Source organism: Amaranthus tricolor, chromosome 4 (assembly GCF_026212465.1).
Source record: "Amaranthus tricolor cultivar Red isolate AtriRed21 chromosome 4, ASM2621246v1, whole genome shotgun sequence".
NCBI lineage: Eukaryota > Viridiplantae > Streptophyta > Magnoliopsida > Caryophyllales > Amaranthaceae > Amaranthus > Amaranthus tricolor.
This window is the reverse complement of record NC_080050.1, coordinates 27,185,609-27,203,401: the sequence shown is the minus strand read 5'-3', so window position 1 is coordinate 27,203,401 and position 17,793 is coordinate 27,185,609. Positions and strand designations below refer to the sequence as shown.

The following is a 17,793-nucleotide window of genomic DNA, read 5'->3' as shown; positions in this document are numbered from 1 at the left end:
TTTCGTTTTATAGACCCATTTACATGCAATTGGTTTCTTTCCAGTTGGTAAAGAAACAACATCCCAGGTGTGATTCTTTGCTAATGCTTGTAATTCCTTTGTCATTGCTGCCACCCACCGAGGATCCTTTGCTGCTTCTTTATAGCAGGTAGGTTCTTTTGGGATGTCCAAGTGAGCAAGAAGAACGGAGTGAGATGGTGTGTAAAAGGCGAATTGACACCAATGGGTACTGGTGTTAGCTGAGTGGCCAGGAAGAGAGTAAATAAAATCATCAAAGTGTTGTGGAATTTTAGTTTGTCTCTGGGATCTTCTGAGGGCAGGAGCATCAGGTGCAGAAGAAGAAGTAGGGTGGGAAATGTCTGAGAGATCTATAAGGTTGGAATTAGAGGAAATATTTGAAGTAGAAGAGGAGTCTGTGAAGTCAGAAGCAGATGAAGGAGAAATGTTGTTTGTAGACTGAGTGTTATGTGTTGGTTGGTTGATGTTTGTGAAAATATCAGGGATGTCATGATCAAAGAAACTTGAATTAGTAGTAGTGGAAGGGAGAAAAATTTGAAAGAGAGAGGTAGAAGGAGTTAAGGGAGATTGAGAGAAATGAAATGGGAAATGTTTTTCGTGAAAGGAGACATCTCTTGTAATATGAACTTTGAAAGTGTTGAGATTTAAGACTTTATAAGCTTTCTGATTTGGTGGATACCCAATGAAAGCACATGAAGCAGCCCTAGGATCAAATTTGGACCTGTTTTGTTTCAAAGTAGAGACATAACAATGATAACCAAAAACTCGCAAATGATGCAAACTAGGTGATTTTCCATATAATTTTTCATAGGGACTAATGTTGTTTATGGATTTTAATGGGGTTCTATTTATGAGATGAGTAGTAGTAAGAACACATTCATTCCAATAAGAAATAGGAAGTTTGGATTGAAAGAATAAAGCCCGAGCAGTTTCAAGGAGATGCCTGTGCTTTCTTTCAACAATTCCATTTTGTTGAGGAGTATCAGCACAGGTTTTTTGTAAAACAATTCCTTGTGTGAAGTAGTATTGTAAAATTTCACCCTCCGTGAGTTCTTTAGCATTATCGCATCTTACAGTTTTAATGTTCAATTGAAATTGTGTAGAAGAATAGGTAACAAAATTTTTCATAATGGAAACAACATCAGATTTGTATTTCAAGAAATGAACCCAAGTATGTCGTGAGTAATCATCTACAATAGTAAGAAAAAAATTACATTTGGTATAGGTAGGAACTCTATAAGGTCCCCAAATATCAACATGAATAAGCTCAAAAGGTTTAGTTGTTTTTATTGTACTATGGGAAAAAGAAGATCTAGTTTGCCGTGCTATAGGACATATTTGACAGATACATTCTATAGAAGGACAAGTAACAATATTCTTGGTAGCTGTTTGTAGTTGAGGAAAAGGCAAGTGACCTAAGCGGAGATGTCATAGTTTAGCAAGATCTGCATTGGGGAGGTGAACAACATGACAAGAGATACTTGAAACTGGAGTGTGTAACTGAGTGGTTGGAAACTGGAATTCATGTTTTGTGCAGTAGAGGCCTTGATGTAGATTACCAAGAACTTGAGGAAGGGTCAAGTGAGGGCCCTGGATCATACAAGAAGAAGCAGAGAAAGTGATGTCACATTTGAGGTCAAGACACAATTTATTATGGAGATAAGATTATAGTGAAAATCAGGAACATGGAAAACATTTCTCAAAGTGATATTCCCTGGTAAAAGAACATAACCTATATGTTTAATTGCAACTTGTCTACCATCAGGTATAGTAATAGTATGAGCATGGGATTGTAATGGGGTATAAGTAGAAAAGAGACTTAAATCGTGGCAAATGTGGTCTGTGGCACCATTATCCAGAATCCAAATAGGATTTCTGCAGCTTATCATACAGAACTTATAGCTAGAGAAGAGGGCCAGAGAAGTACCTGCTTGTATTATTGGTGTTTCGGTATTATTGTTTTCAGAATTCTGATTCTTAGATAAAAGACTCATGAGTTGATTGTATTGATCAAGATTGATAGGTGGAGGAATATCAGAGGTGCCTGCTTGAGAGTGCATATCAAATTCATCAATATTATGACAAAGATTGGCAGATTTTTTATCCCTATTCCATGTGTTGGGGTATCCATGTAGCTTGTAGCACCGTTCAATGCTATGGCCTGATATTTTGCAGTGATCACAAAACCATATAGAACTCCTCTTGGTCCCAATCATTTTATTTGCAGCAATATTTGAATTGGTATTGTAGTTGTTGGTGGGGTAAGTGTCTTTGCCATATTTATGAGGATCAGTAAAACGTCTTCTGTCAACTGCAAAAGCCATAGATTCAAGTTGTGTGGCTGTTGTAGCCTTAGTTACAGCCTTTTGATTTTCTTCTTGTAAGCACATTCTATACACTTGATTCAGAGGAGGTAGAGGTTGTATCATTAGAACATTACTTCGAACTTGTTTGAAATCATCAATTAACTTCATCAAGAACAACATAACTCTCCTTGCCTGCTGGGATCTTAGATTGTTCTTGTTAGAAGTGCAATTGCAAGCATTATAGGAACATACAGATAAAGGATCATGCATATCAATTTCATCCCAAATGCTTTTGATTTTGGTGTAGAAATCAGCAACTGATTCATCAGGTTCTTGTTTAACATCCAACAAACTTTGCCTTAAAGAATATAATTGTGAGGCTATAGCTTGGCCATATCTTTCTTCCAAATCATTCCATATTTCAGCAGCAGTTTTACAGTAATATACACTCTTTGCAATTGTTTTTACCAATGAACAATGTAACCAATTCTTGACCATGTCATTACATCTATGCCAGGCAGCATAGTTGATATGATTTAAAGGAGGATCAGGAAGGGAGCCATCAATGAAACAAAGTTTATTTTTAGGGGATAAGGAAAGCATAATAGATCTTTTCCAATCAATGAATCCTGTGCCATTGAAGGGCTCAGGAACAAGTTTGATAATAGTAGTATCTGAAGGATGAATGTAGAAATGGCTTCCATAAATGGTGCAAGGATCTTGATTGTGTTGAGTATTATTGTTGTTATTTGGTGAATTTTGTGTTGGTTCAGACATTTCGACAAACACTTGGTCGACAGAGAAAGAAGAAGAACAAGAACGGAAGAAAAAACTAATTGAATCAGTGAAACAAAACGCAAGAAACAGAAAAGAGTAAAGAACATATGCAAAAGAAACAAAGAAGCAGAAGAATTAGAAAAAAAAGAAAAAAAAAAAAGGAAGATCAGAATTGAAAACCTTTAATGGCTTCTGATACCATGTTAGAATTCTTTGGATGAACAAAAGAGAACGAATGTGGAGAAAACAGAAAGCATCAACCACCCAAATACAGAGAAGAATTTCTCTTATTATTTCATCATCAGAAAACGCAGAGCTCTACATGTATATATAGAAGGAATTAATACAAGCCTATTAATCAAACAAAAGAGAACTCAGCAAGGAAGACCGGAAACCATTATGACTGATTTCTAATCTCAAGCTTATCAGAATGTCCAACAGATTTTTAAAAAGAAAAAGCATGATGGTCACTGCTTAGTTCGTTGTTATATGTTCTCTTTGGAGGAAAAGTAAAGATATAAGTATTAAAAAAAATATAAAAATAAAAATATTAGAAAAAATATAGGACGTAACTATTAAAAAATATTTAAATAAAATCAGTGGAAAACATGTGGGGATTATAAATAATATATAAAAATATTAAAATGATACTTCCTCCTATTCACTATTATCGTCCCATTTATTTTTGTACTTTATCCAATGCACTATTTCAATCATAATTATCTTTGATTATGCTTGATTAAAAAATATAAAAAGTTATATTAATAAAATTTAAATTGAAAGGAATAAATCAAGATTCCACTTGACTATACTTAACTTATAGAATGAGAATAAAACACATTAAAAGTGATCGATAAATACTTGAATAGTGTTTAAAAAGCAAATGGAATAACATTAAAATATGCGAGGACCAAAAATATTATTAAATTATTAAAATAAAGATGAACAAAATTAATTATGTCAAAATTTATGATATAAATAGAAAGATTTGTAAAAAACAATAAATAAAATATCTTAAAATAAGAAATGAAAACAAGTCTAAGAAATGGAAGAATAGTACTCATTATAGGGAAATAATTTAAAAGATAAAAAGTAGAATAAAAAAATTCTCCCTCCAATTCAATTTAGTTGTCTCATTTAATTTGGACACAAATACTTAAAATAATAAGAGGACCATCTAAAATAATAGATTCATGTGTAATATTGGGTGTTTTTAATATTAAGAATTAGAGGGAATTACCTAAAATAGTAGATCCATGTACAATATAAAATATTTTTAACATTAAGAAAATGAGAAAGACCATCTATAAATAGCCTTAAAATAGAAATAAAACAATAAAAATGAATAATTAAATAAGAAATAAAACAATTAAAACGAATTAGAGGGAGTATATATCTAGCAGGGGCCTAGATAGTCAAGCCCGTTCCATGGCTAAAAATAGCGTCAAGCTTCAGCTAAACTACGGTCGGCTAAATTATCAAGCCGACCCGAAAAATTATAATAATTATGTTATTTTAAAATGGTCCTACAAGGCTGGCCAACAAATTCATACTTAATTTGGACATTCCAACTAAAAACTATCGACCTGACTGTACTCGCCATCTTTGACCAACTTGCCCTTTTACCAAAATATTCAATATTGTCATCCTCAAGTGTTTTAGGTAATGATTTGATGCCAATAAATAAATATCATCGAACTTACATTTTACCTTATAGAATATAATTGAAACATATTAAGACCGAGTCAAAATTTTAATTATTAGATAAATTGTATTTGGTCTCATTTGAGATTGAATGGCTAAACCTTGCCCGCTTAAACAAGGATTTATCACTCTTCACTCTATTAGTGATCATGATCATGGTCATCATCCCAGTGTCCCGTATAAAAGGGTTGAAGAGGAAAGGTAGTGGACTCATCACACCATCACACCCTTAGTATTGTTGTGGACTATATTTCACAACAAATAATATAAATAAAATGCCTTGAAAAACTGTAAGTTACTTATTATTTCGCCATTAACATCATCTCAAACACCAGAGTACTAAGTTTTGGTATTCTCCGGTATACACATATAAAACACAACATACATTTTCTAACCGAATCCGGTATAGGTACTGTTATAAATACTTAATACAATAAACTAAGACCAGTTTTCACAACTCAAAAGTAGAAAAAAAAATAAAAAATCAAAGGTTTAGTTTAGGATGTAAGAGAGGGCTGAGACTTGATCCTCCTCTTTCTAAGGCGGTCTGCAATGATGAACGACAGCTCGAGAGATTGGGAAGCGTTGAGCCTAGGGTCACAGTGTGTGTGGTAGCGTGAGCTCAAATCATCAAAGGTCACGGTTTGGGCTCCACCGATGCATTCTGTCACGTTTTGTCCAGTCATTTCTAGGTGAACACCACCCGGGTGGCTTCCTTCTTGCTCGTGGACGTCAAAGAAGGCTCTCACTTCAGCCTATTGAAGAAAATAGCGTATCGATGCATTAGCACATTGCCATAGAAACATAATGAAATATACACAACTTGTCTAACTAAAGTTGCAAATATCTATTAAAAGATCTAATGTTAATGTAAAATTATAGTATTACTCTACCTGCCAAGTAAGGTAGAACAAGAAAATCAAGCTAAATCTTTTGGCATTTTCCTACCTACCACATCCTACCAGCAAAAACGTAATTGCAACTATCCTTGTGGGGTAGAAGGTGAAATTCCAAAAATCATATAATTCCAGTCATATAATGGGGGGGACCTCAAGAGGGTTGAGACGAACAAGTTTTTCCCACCTGACTAAAATACATGGTGGGTGCATCCTCATAATCTGAAAAATACCAAACTAATGGAGCTCCTCTTGAATTCTCACCATGTATGCAAGTTATGAGCCAAGATTTCCAACCCTACCATTATTAGCCCGAAATGGCGAGCATTGTTTAGGATGGATGTATTCTGTATTCATTATTCACACTTCGGATGGGGAAGATTACATCATTGAATTCCCACGAGTTTAAACCTAGTGGCTATGATACTTCTTACTCTTTAGTCAATTTCGAGCAATAATAATGACATTAACCATACTACCCCACCAACACAATGAGACTCATAATTGTTCATCATGAGCAATATGTTGTCCATTTCGTACATTTAATTTCCGGTCCCAGCCCACCATAACATGCTCATGAAACAAACATCAATTAGAACTTGCATCACAATATTGGACAATTAACCAAAATATCAGACCGCAATGTATCCCTCATAAAAATATAAGGTAGAAACATGATATTTTTCAGCAGTGTATCCCTCATAACAAAAGAAAGTATAATGTAAAATGCCAATGTATGGAAATAGGAACGTACGAGAATTGCATCGAATGGCCTAGTCTTCAGACCGCAAGGAGCTTTAATAGTGTTTCCATGCATAGGATCGCTAACCCAAGTAACAATTTGACCAGCTCTGCGAACAGCTCTAATCAAATGAGGAAGCTTTACTCTCATGTTCTCGGCTCCCATTCTAGTGATAATAGTGATTCTTCCTGGCTTGTTCTCAGGGTTCAGAATGTCAATGAGTTTGATGAGCTCATTTGGATCCATCTTGTCACTCACCTAGAAAAAACATTCCATATTAATTCAGTGAATCGGTTGAGCTATTAAAAGCCAACTTAAAAAAGAGACGGTGATGAACTAAAAACCTTAATTCCAAGGGGATTGGCAATTCCTCGCAGGAACTCAACATGAGCTCCATCAAGCTGCCTAGTACGTTCTCCGACCCAAAGCATGTGAGCAGAGCAGTCATAGTAGCGGCCAGAAGTTGAATCTTTCCTTGTGAGAGCTTGTTCATAAGGCAACAACAAACACTCATGGGAAGTCCAAAAATCAGTAGCTTGCATCATAGGATGGTCTATTGTGAGCCCAGCAGCAGCCATAAAGCCAAGGGCTTCATCAACTCTACGAGCTAATTCATGGTACCTACAGCATTAGACATGCTTCTACGTCAAATTCCGATAACAGTTCCCAAAAGTAGCACAAACTTAAAACAATCAGTTAAATAATTTAGAACTTTGGTGTGGAGTCTCCTCTTAATTAGTCAGTATTAGCAAAGCAAGGATATAAGACATTAAGCACCAATGCATCGTTAAACATCATTATAACAAGCTTAGTGAGAATGTCCTCATAGATAATATAGTACAATAATCTCAAGCTTAAGTGAAGATTAGACAGCACAATCCCCACCTTATTCAAAAGCATCATTTGAGGCATTGGGTCAATGACATACTAGCATAAAATCTAACAACGCCCCCATAAGAGTACACTATACATACAAATACTTACATGATCAAAAACCAGTAAAGAAAGCGAATAACAAGCAAATGTTTGGTAATGACTTTATTTGATAAAAGACAAATATCTTTGGGATTCTGTACCATACTCCATATGTATGAGCATCTATGATGTAGCATTATTCTAAGCATCTAAATTGATGCCCATTCAAAAGCTGAAAGGTCAAAAATAAGATCATAAATCAAGACCAGTATTTAAAATTGTGCAGATTTCAAATATCTATCAACACTATACTTTTGTTTGTAATAATAGGCCCACACAGGCCACACTACGTATTATCGAAATTCCACAAGTTTTCCAGAGAGAAAAAATCGCAAGTTCATAAAGAAAATGTATTAACAAAAGTAGAAAAACCAAGCACGTAACATTATTAAAGAACCAACACTTTTGTCCTAAATTTCAGCTTAATGCATCTTCCAAAGAGCAAAAAAAGCCATGAAAAACCTCATGCTAGTTTTATACAAGTGTGCATCAACAATGAAAATTTCACTATCAAATATGGGGTCAGCTACAGTGCTAATTTAGTAATTTCATCAATAAGCTAGAGCAAATACAACTTATTAATTGTGGTTCGTTATCAATTTCATTCCAAATAAGCCAAAACTTCTCTGTACTGCAACAAAATTCCCAAAAAGCACCCCTAAATGGTTAAATAATACCAACAGGTCCCCAAGATTGGCATTAACTACATCACTAAATACTATTTATCATCTCAACTTTCCAATTGATGAAAATTAAGGTAATGTATTGATTGCTCAGCCTATTTTGAGGATCACTAAATACAAATGCATTCTTTTCTAGCATCAAATGTAAATTTAGCAAAAATTAGATGAATATTCAAGTTTGTTATCAAATTCATTCCAAAAAAGCTAAAAACATCTCCACACTGTAACAAAATTTCCCAAAAGCATCCCCACCATGGCCAAATATAATACCAAAAGGTCCCAAAGTTTGGCAATAACTAAAAGCCTGGATACTATTCATCATCTCAACTTTCCAATTGATATAAATCAAGGCAATTTACTAATTCTTCAACCTATTTTGAGGATCATTAATGCATTCTTTTCTAGCATCAAATGTAAAATCGCTACGTAAGAAACATATGCACAAAAGCATAAATACACCCCTACAAACGAATTCAATTCAGGATACCGGTATAGAGTGGGGCGAAGACTCGTCTATACATGGCTCATTCTTTTGTGTTATATGCTACAAAATACAACAATATTAACATGGTTATCAATCAATCAATCAAATGAATATTAATAGCGATTTCAATCAAATGAACGAGGTCATGGCCTAGATAGATTCCCCTGCTCCTATTCTATTATGTTCCTTTGTGGTTTTGTGTTTTCTTTCTATTCATCAAATCCAATGTAAATTTGGCAATAACAAACAAAAGTACAAAAGAACAAATACACATAATCAACATTTAACAGAGAAAAGAAAAGGTCAACGAGAAAAAGATGACAGAACATACTTATCACCCTGTTCACTGTGTTCAGCAAAACTCAAATTCCACTCATTAACCCTTTGAATGGCAGCATAACCACCAGTTGCAAATGCCCTCAACAAATTAAGAGTAGCAGCTGATTGACAGTATGCCCTAATCATCCTCTGAGGATCAGGAATCCTTGATTTCTCATCGAATGAATCTCCATTCACATTATCTCCTCTGTAACTCGGCAGTTTCACCCCATTTCTCTCTTCAAATGAATCCGATCTTGGTTTTGCAAATTGCCCTGCCATTCTCCCCACCTAAACAAATTCATCAGATTCATCAGCAAATAATTAATAACAAAAATCTGAAACAGATAAGACGGATGGATTATACGAACCTTGATAACAGGCATCTGACCACCGTACATTAAAACGGCACCCATCTGAAGAAGTACCCGGAAAGTATCACGTATATTGTTGGCATTGAATTCCTTGAAACTTTCAGCACAATCGCCACCTTGAAGAAGGAAAGCATTGCCAAGAGCAGCCTCAGCAAGACGTTCTTCAAGAATACGAGCTTCACCAGCGAAAACAATAGGAGGAAAATCCTCAATAGTTTTAAGAACAGCATCAAGTTCTTTCTGATCCGGGTATTCAGGTAATTGTAAAGCCTTCTTTGACCTCCAACTCTCCAAACTCCATTTCTCATCGGATTTTTTTGGTAAGACGACGGTTGTGGAAGCAGCGGAAGTTGAAGCGGTGGCAGAGGGGATGGTTGGCTTAGCGGAGGCAATGGGATGGTTCTTGTCAGCAGATTGAACGGCAGAGATTTGAATGGGTTTTACAGGGATGGTGGAGAAAGTAGGAGGTAGTTGGTTGGTAGAAATGGAAGGTAAGAAGGCAGATTTGTTAAGTAAAATGGCGGAGTTAGATAAAGCCATTGTAGAGAAAAAGAGAATAACAATGGAGGTCGAGAGAGAATAACAATGGAGGTAGAGAGAGAAAGTGGAATTGGGTTCAGGGATTTGAACTGGAGAGAGAGAGAAGAAAAAGAGGGTGTTTTATAAGAGAAGGGGGTAGTTGGAGTATTGGAAATTTGAGAGTTAGGAAAGGAGGGACAGGTGGGAGAAGAAAATGAAAAAAGACGATAATTTTTTTTTTTTTAAATTGTTTTACTGTCCCTAATAAATTACCACAATTGTATATTGAATAATAATTAAATAATAGTAAAATTGTTTAAATTGCGTAAATAATATAAAATAGAGTTAAAATAAATGAATGATAATAAAAAATAGTAATGAAAATATTTATTTTAAGAGCTATTTTTACGGATAAATAAACTAAAAAGAAAAATATAATAAGCCCGTAGTAGTATAAGTGGGGATATTTTGGACAAAGTGGTGGTTGTTGAGAGAGTAAGGGTATTTTGGAACTTTGAATTTAAGTGTTTTGGTGTTGTTGAAAATGTGATTAAAAATTAGAGAAATATGGAATGGAATTTCTTATTTGTTATACGAGTATTTCAGTATTTGATACTTTCATTCCCCATTCACCAACTATTCGCCACCTTTATTATTAAAATATTTTCGGCTGGCATTTAGTCGCGGCCCGCTATGGATTTCAGCCTTTTCTACATGGAAATGGCTATATGGAATTGCATTAAAAAAAGGGAATTATTATTTGTCGCCACCTGTTTCATTTTATCGCCACCCCCCCTTCTAACAAAATTACCATATTACCCCTAGATTTAAAAAAATTACAAAAATGCCACTTAAGTTAAAAAATGTTTAAGAAATGTAAATGGCACTTAATAACATTGTTATCGCTTAATGACATTATTATCGGAATTATATATATATTGAATTTTCAGAGGCTTTATGGTAGTATATTCGAATTCAAACACGATACATTCTCTCTAAAAACTCTCTAGAAACAATACGTAAAGTTAAACAAGCTAGTACTCTAGATCGAACATCAATGGCATACCAAGACGTGCATGATAACGATCCGGTAAGTAATTAATCGGTTCGATTTTTGCAAAAAAAAAAAAAAAAATAGGAACGTAGTCGCACAAACCAGTCGCACAAAACGTGCGACTGGGAGTCGCACAAAACGTGCGACTGGGAGTCGCACGTTTTGTGCGACTGGTTCGTGCGACTGCTTCAAATTTTTTTTTTTTTTTTTTTTTTTTTTGTATTTGAATAAAAAAAAAATAAATAGAAGTCGCACAAAACATTTTGTGCGACTTCTATTTATTTTTTTTTTTTAACTTCGAATTATAAAATTTATTTTGTTTAATTAAATTAATTTATTTTAATCTATTGTTGTGCTATAATAATGGTATTTTATTATAATTATTTTGTAGAAATAATTATTTTTTAAGTTAATATTATTTTGATATATTATGATAATGTTATTATAATTATTATTTGCAGGACTTTGAAAATTTAGGAGATAATATAGATTATTCTGATAGATTTGTTACCGATAGAGAATTTGATTCTGTAGATGATTTACATACTTGGGCTAATGAGATAGCACTAACAATTGGATTTCAATTTACACGTGCTTCATATAAAAAAAAAGAAGGGCGTTCTAGAGTGAGTCTGTACTTAAGATGTCACCGTTACGATAAAAGAAGTGTTGATTTTCATAACTTAGACAATGCTCCCCGACCAGGTTCCAAAAGTAGGGGTTGTGGGTGTAAATTTATGATTTTAGGAACTAGTCGTAACCCAAAGGAAAGACCTTGGACGGTTAGAGTGTTTCCTGGTGAAAAAGGAATACATAACCATCCGTTCTTCATGTACGTAGATGGTCAAATAAGAGTAAATAGGATGACTGTGGATATCAGGCAGCACATACGAGATCTAAGTGCAACTGGCATGCAACCAGCATTTATAATGTCTTCAATTAGAAGAAATTTTCCTCGTTTTTATGCTAGTATGAATCAAATTTACAATGAGAGACAGTCAATGAGGAGAGAAGAGATGGATGGTAGGACTCCTCTTCAACACTGTCTGTATATGGCCACGGAGCATAATTATGTAGTTTGGAGGGACTTGGATAGTGAGGATCAGTTGACTAGATTATTGATTGCGAATCCAACTTCTATCCAGATGCTACGTTCGTGGCCCCATGTTGTGTTGATAGACACAACGTACAAAACGAATAAGCAAAAGTGGCCCCTTTGCGAAATCATTGGAATGACGCCAACGAATCATAATTTCTTGGTTGCATTATGTTTGATGCGAGATGAGGCGGCTGTGTCTTATTCTTGGGTGTTGGAGAGGTTGAGGGATATTTACGGGACAGTGCAGACGCCGGATGTAATCGTAACGGATCGGGATGAGGGTTTGTCTGCAGCTATTCATGCTGTCTTTCCAGGTAAACATGTTTTAATTATTAATTATCGTCGATCTATGTATTATATATTTCTGAATTAATTTTAAATTTATGTTTAATGCAGATGTACGACATCTATTATGCGTATGGCATATTGGCAATGACGTGGAGAACATGGTCGATAAATTGTGTGGCGGCAAGAAAAATCAACAGGGCCAGTTATTCAGGCAAACAAAATGGAACCCCTTGGTTAACAGTATGACGATCGCCGATTTTGAAAACAGATGGGAAGGGATTGTGTCCACTTGGTCGACTAGGAACCGGAGAGTCGTGCAATATTTGGCAGGAACATGGATTCCTCACAAAGAGAAATATGTGCGTGCGTGGACGAATGATTGTTTGCACTTGGGTAACCAGACTACCAGTCGAGTTGAAAGTCAACACTCTTCCTTCAAGTACTACTTGGGTAGCGGTAATAGCTCATTCGATACGCTGTTTAAAAGGGCGCACGCACAAATTATGAATCAACAATCAAAAATAAGACAAGCTCTTGAGGAATCTAAGAATTCCATTTCAAGAACGTCGCGACTAAATTTTCTACGACCGTTGTATCGTCATGTTTCTATATTTGCCTTGGAACTATTGATGATGGAGCACAACCGGATGCTAACCCTGGGCAGTTGTCTTTTAGAAAAATGCGGTTGTGTCATTCAAAAAACCCACGGATTACCATGCGCGTGTTACTGTTACTTGTCTATCAGGTCTAATGGTGCTCTGTACTTGGACGATATACATCCGTTTTGGAAAACGTTAAAGTATTTAGATGCAGAAGAAGACGCGAACGAAGAAGTACGGCACGCAAACGCCGATGATAAAGAGTACTTTCAATCGTTGGTGGATGAAGTTTTAAAATCCGACCCCTCAGTACTACGACGCGTCTCTCAGGTACTTGAACATGAGCTGCACCCCGATGGTCACGACATACCTGAGCCCGAAGCAAGTCCACCGAGGAAAGGAAGACCAATGACAAGCAGAACCTTGAGGAGAAACAAAAGTGCGTTTGAGTACAGTAGATCGTCCTCAAGGGGTCGCGGATCAAGATCATCATCACGCGGGAGATCCAGTGGTAGATCAAGCAGCCGGTCGCATCAATCGTCAGTTGGAATTAACTTCAGTTTCAACTTATCAGGTACTCTTATTTCTTTTCATTTAATATTATATGTTTTATATCAATATTGGCGTAATGATATATTGTTACTTATTCAGATGGTGCAGCAGGTCGTGATTTTTCACTTTTTCCGTGGCCAGATCACATTCCATTTATTCTTCCGCCATATCTGTTTGATTGGATTGATGTTATAGGTGACGGTAATTGTGGATTTAGAGCTATTGCCGCCACAGAGTTAGGGGGTGAGGAAGCATGGCCTCTGTTACGACGTGCAATGAGTTTGGAAATGGAAACGCATAGAGAACAATATGCACGCTTATATTTATCAGCAGATTCGGTGGAGGAAGCTATATTCAGAGTTGGTGCCCACAATAAAGGACCTGCTCCGTACGATCACTGGTTGGAAGCGACAACACTGTATTCTGCAGCAACATTTTTAAACATAGCAATTGCGTATTATGGCTCTGCGGATGGTCATCCAATGTACAATTGTTTAGTGCTTCCTTTAAGAAGAACAGGGGGAATGCATGGCGTAAATAAACTTATACATATTCTTTGGGTAAACGGGAATCATTATGTTCAGCTTTTAATGAACGATGATTCATCTCCAGTGCCGCCAGTCCAACAAAATTGGAGAGCAGCTAACAATTCAGCCGCCAGTACTCGTAAATCCATGTCTGCAACAGTGTCAGGCAACCAGCAATAGTCTTGCACCCAGTCCTTGTCGCCATACCCAGTTGGCGATACATGTGAGCAAGCGTCACTGCACCCCAAGCAATATCAGCCTCATCAGCGGTAACAGTAACAACAGGGTGAGGACGCATCCCGACTCTAGTCTTATCCACGAGCAACGTGGAACCTACTATAGCCATGTAGTAGGCGGTACGTTGAGTATCCATAGACTGAGAACGGTGGCATAGCTGCAACAGTGCACCAACATTAATGCTGCCGCTTGTGAAGTGCCCCTTCGCACGCAGCTCCGACAATGGCATACCAAAAAGGCCGGCCAGGCCAAGCTGCCATTCATTATCAGACGGTTGCACGGGAAGTGAACCGTCAATGCCAATTCCCAAGATGCGTTGCACGTCGTGCAACATTATGGTCATCTCCCCCCACGGCATGTGGAAGGTGTTCGTGTCAGGCTGCCACCTTTCCACAAATGCCGTAATGAGAGCACTGTCGATGTGCTGGTGCATTATATACGGCAGCCGACCAAGGGGAGTACCAGGTAACACTCTGTACAATTCATCAGACATGTCCTGAAGTCTAATGATTGAATCCAACGTTTTCTTCCGAGCACGACATTCCAAAATCGGAGGGGTGCGCTCCGATCCCTCAAATATAGCCTTTGCTACGTGCCCACCGTAGCTGGGTATTAAAGTAGTATCAACAGGGCCCCCGGGCTGGGCTGATGTGATTAACCAGTCCGTGTCCGCGGACTGCGATCGCCTCCTCCCTCGTGGAGCCGCATCCTCAGCCTGGCTTACTCCTGCCTGATCAGAAGTGCCACTCGAGCCCTGCCCTCTACTCTTGAACTTAACAGCATGGCCTCTTACGATCGTCCAATCAACAGGATGACATGCAGACTCATCCTGACCAAGAGACTCTTCCCGACTAAGAGACTCGTCGTAATCAGTATCATCGTCACCTGAGCCGACCGTATGACTATGTAGGCTACTTTGGCGCTCAAAGCGACTACGCACTTGCTCTAGGGTACTTGAACGTTGGGCCTGACTATGTATGGCCGCTTGTTCTTGCCTTGCTCGCCTTGCAGATCCCGTAACCCCCCTCTCATGGGGATCACCTCTCAGTAAAGTAGGCCTAGATCTATTGCCGCTTAATAAACCTCTAAAAAACCCTTTTCCTTTACCTTGATTTCCAGCCATTTACTAGAATTTTCATAATTTAAATTAAGACAACATTTTAAATTACTTAAAATCAAATAAATTAAAAACAAGCAACACGTAAAATATTTCACATTTACAAATAATTAAACAATTATTATATTCATAAATATTTAAACAACTCAAATTTAATAAATTAATTACACTAAACAAATTCATTACAATAAAAAAAAAAAAAAATAAAATAAAACCGGTCGCACGAACCGGTCGCACGAACCGGTCGCACAAAACGTGCGACTGTACAGTCGCACGTTTTGTGCGACCGGTTCGTGCGACCGGTTCGTGCGACCGGTTATATTTTTTTTTTTTTTTTTTTCTTTTTCGAATACGTAAATCAATAACTACTTCTTACAACAACATTATCATAATACATATTATTACAACATTTACTAAATAACATTAACTAACAACGAACTCTTTCAAAAATTTAAAAAAAAATAAAAAAAAAAAAAAAAATTTTGGTTTCGGCCCAGTCGCACAAAACGTGCGACTGTACAGTCGCACGTTTTGTGCGACTGGGCCGAATCGAATTTTTTTTTTTTTTTTTTTTTTTTCCCTTCGATTCATTTAAAAAAAACTTACCTCGAATTTTTGTTGACGATTTCGATTCCAAAGTTTTAGCTCCGCTTAATTTTATGTGAAGAATTTGATTTTATGGAAGTGATGAAAGTGTTATTGAGTGGATTTGAAGTGTTTTTATATAAATTATAAGCTTAGTGGCATTTTCGTAATTTTTTAAGTTTCAGGGGTAAAATCGTAATTTCATTTAAGGGGGGGTGGCGATAAAATGAAATTGGTGGCGACAAATAAGAAATGGGTTAAAAAAAAACATTAAATCTCTATTAAGATTATTTTATCGTATAAGGACTTTAATTGAATCAGTGTAAACTATTAAAAAATTGCTTTCTGTACAAGTAAAAATTCAGTTTTATTATTTTTCTTAATATTTTTTTACTAATGAGCCTTTTATATGGATCAGTTTCACCGTAAAACATTACATACAAAACGGGCTGGAAATAAAATGAAGTGATTTTTTATGGCGATATAGTAAATTGTAAATAATCTCTCATTTGGTGTAATGGATGTGATGCTAAAAGTAAGAGAGTTTAAATTATGTAAATAATATTAAAAGAAAATTTATATGTATAAATGAGATTAAAATAACCTGGTAAAGTTTAATGTCAAATGAATTGTACAACTAAAAATAAAAATTGATGCACATTAGGAGGGAAATTTATTTTGGAAGGCTTTAATTTATTTTACTTCGCATAGAACATCATTTCTAGCAACATACGCATGTGATAATACTTTATTTTGTGTATTTTTCAATTTCAATTTCGGTTTTATTAAGTAGAATTTAGATTTAACTATATAACAATTAGAGAAATTACTTTATAGAATAGTTTCATTGATGTAATTCTCTAAGATGATAATCCTAGTCTTATTAGAATGTCATTATGTAAATATATTTTCAAGCAAAGAAGAAGAAGCAAGCAAAGAATCAAATCAGACTAAGATGCGCGGCCCGCAGAGTTTTATGCGGGGTGCGGAGTTCAGTCTGTAGGCTGGGCGGCTATTTCACTTTTCCCATTTCGGCTTTCATTTTCAATTGGATGGTTAGAGGGGTTTGAGAGGCGACTTGCAAAGAGGAATGATGAGCAAATCCAATGGCAAGAAGCTTCATCAAATCTCTATAAATAAGCAAGAAAGCTTAGGATTGAGATCATCTTGTAATTTTTCATTAAAATACTTCTTCTTCTTCATTTCTATTTTGCCATGGTTATAGAGCTTCAAGCTTAAATTTTCATTTCTTGAGGAAGGTTGATTGGAAACTTCTAATTACTCATTGTAAGAATTCCTCTACTTAATATACTTTTGATTATTGAAGAGTTCTTATTATAATCTTATGAATGTTGTTTGAATTGGAAATCAACTATTGTTCTTGTTATTGCAATATTCCTTTATGCTAAATCTATTTGCAAAATCAGTTAGTTTTGTACTTGGATTAATGGTAGCAACTAGTTCTAATTGTGAATGCAGATTATGAATGATTAGAATCTAAATGAACTTTTCATTTTGATTGAAAACTATTTGCTTGAATAGTTTTAGCAAACCTATTGATTCTCTTTTCTTAAAGCTATTGTTGGATTGAATTTATTCCCTGATTGGAGTGAATTAACTAATAGTAAGAGCTTTACATTCAAACTGATTTTGATGTTTAGCTACACTTAAGGAGAATAGAAGTATAATCATCTTCACAATAGGTAGTTAAAAGTGAATTTCTTAAGTAAAGTATTCAATGATCAATGAGAAACAAGAAGTATACAATCAACTTAACTCAAGATATCCTTTCCATTGATTTTTAGAAAACACCATTGATTTTTAGAAAACACCATTGTTATAGATTTCGCTTAGTTCATTGCTTATTCAAGTTATTTTATTTCAGAAAAACAAATCAAAACCCCCTTTTCTTTGTGTTATTGATTGTTTTCAATTTCAT

The 17,793-nt window shown here is 35.8% G+C and overlaps 2 protein-coding genes across 2 annotated transcripts; both read right to left on the bottom strand.

Moving 5' to 3' along the window:
- Nucleotides 1–5,085: 5,085 nt before the first annotated feature.
- LOC130811251 (phospho-2-dehydro-3-deoxyheptonate aldolase 1, chloroplastic-like) lies at nt 5,086–9,987 on the bottom strand. The gene is made up of 5 exons (XM_057677475.1): nt 9,275–9,987; nt 8,917–9,194; nt 6,788–7,064; nt 6,456–6,701; nt 5,086–5,560 (listed from the first exon to the last, which is right to left on the bottom strand). Exons 1-5 carry the CDS (start codon nt 9,815–9,817, stop codon nt 5,303–5,305), a joined length of 1,602 nt encoding a protein of 533 aa, XP_057533458.1. The 5' UTR covers nt 9,818–9,987; the 3' UTR covers nt 5,086–5,302.
- Nucleotides 9,988–13,742: 3,755 nt separating this feature from the next.
- Nucleotides 13,743–16,023, bottom strand: LOC130810915 (uncharacterized). Its single transcript, XM_057677037.1, has 4 exons — nt 15,876–16,023; nt 14,781–15,278; nt 14,253–14,405; nt 13,743–13,892 (listed from the first exon to the last, which is right to left on the bottom strand). The coding sequence occupies exons 2-4, from the start codon at nt 15,273–15,275 to the stop codon at nt 13,743–13,745; spliced, it is 798 nt and encodes a 265-aa protein (XP_057533020.1). The 5' UTR covers nt 15,276–15,278; nt 15,876–16,023.
- Between the last annotated feature and the right edge of the window lie 1,770 nt (nt 16,024–17,793).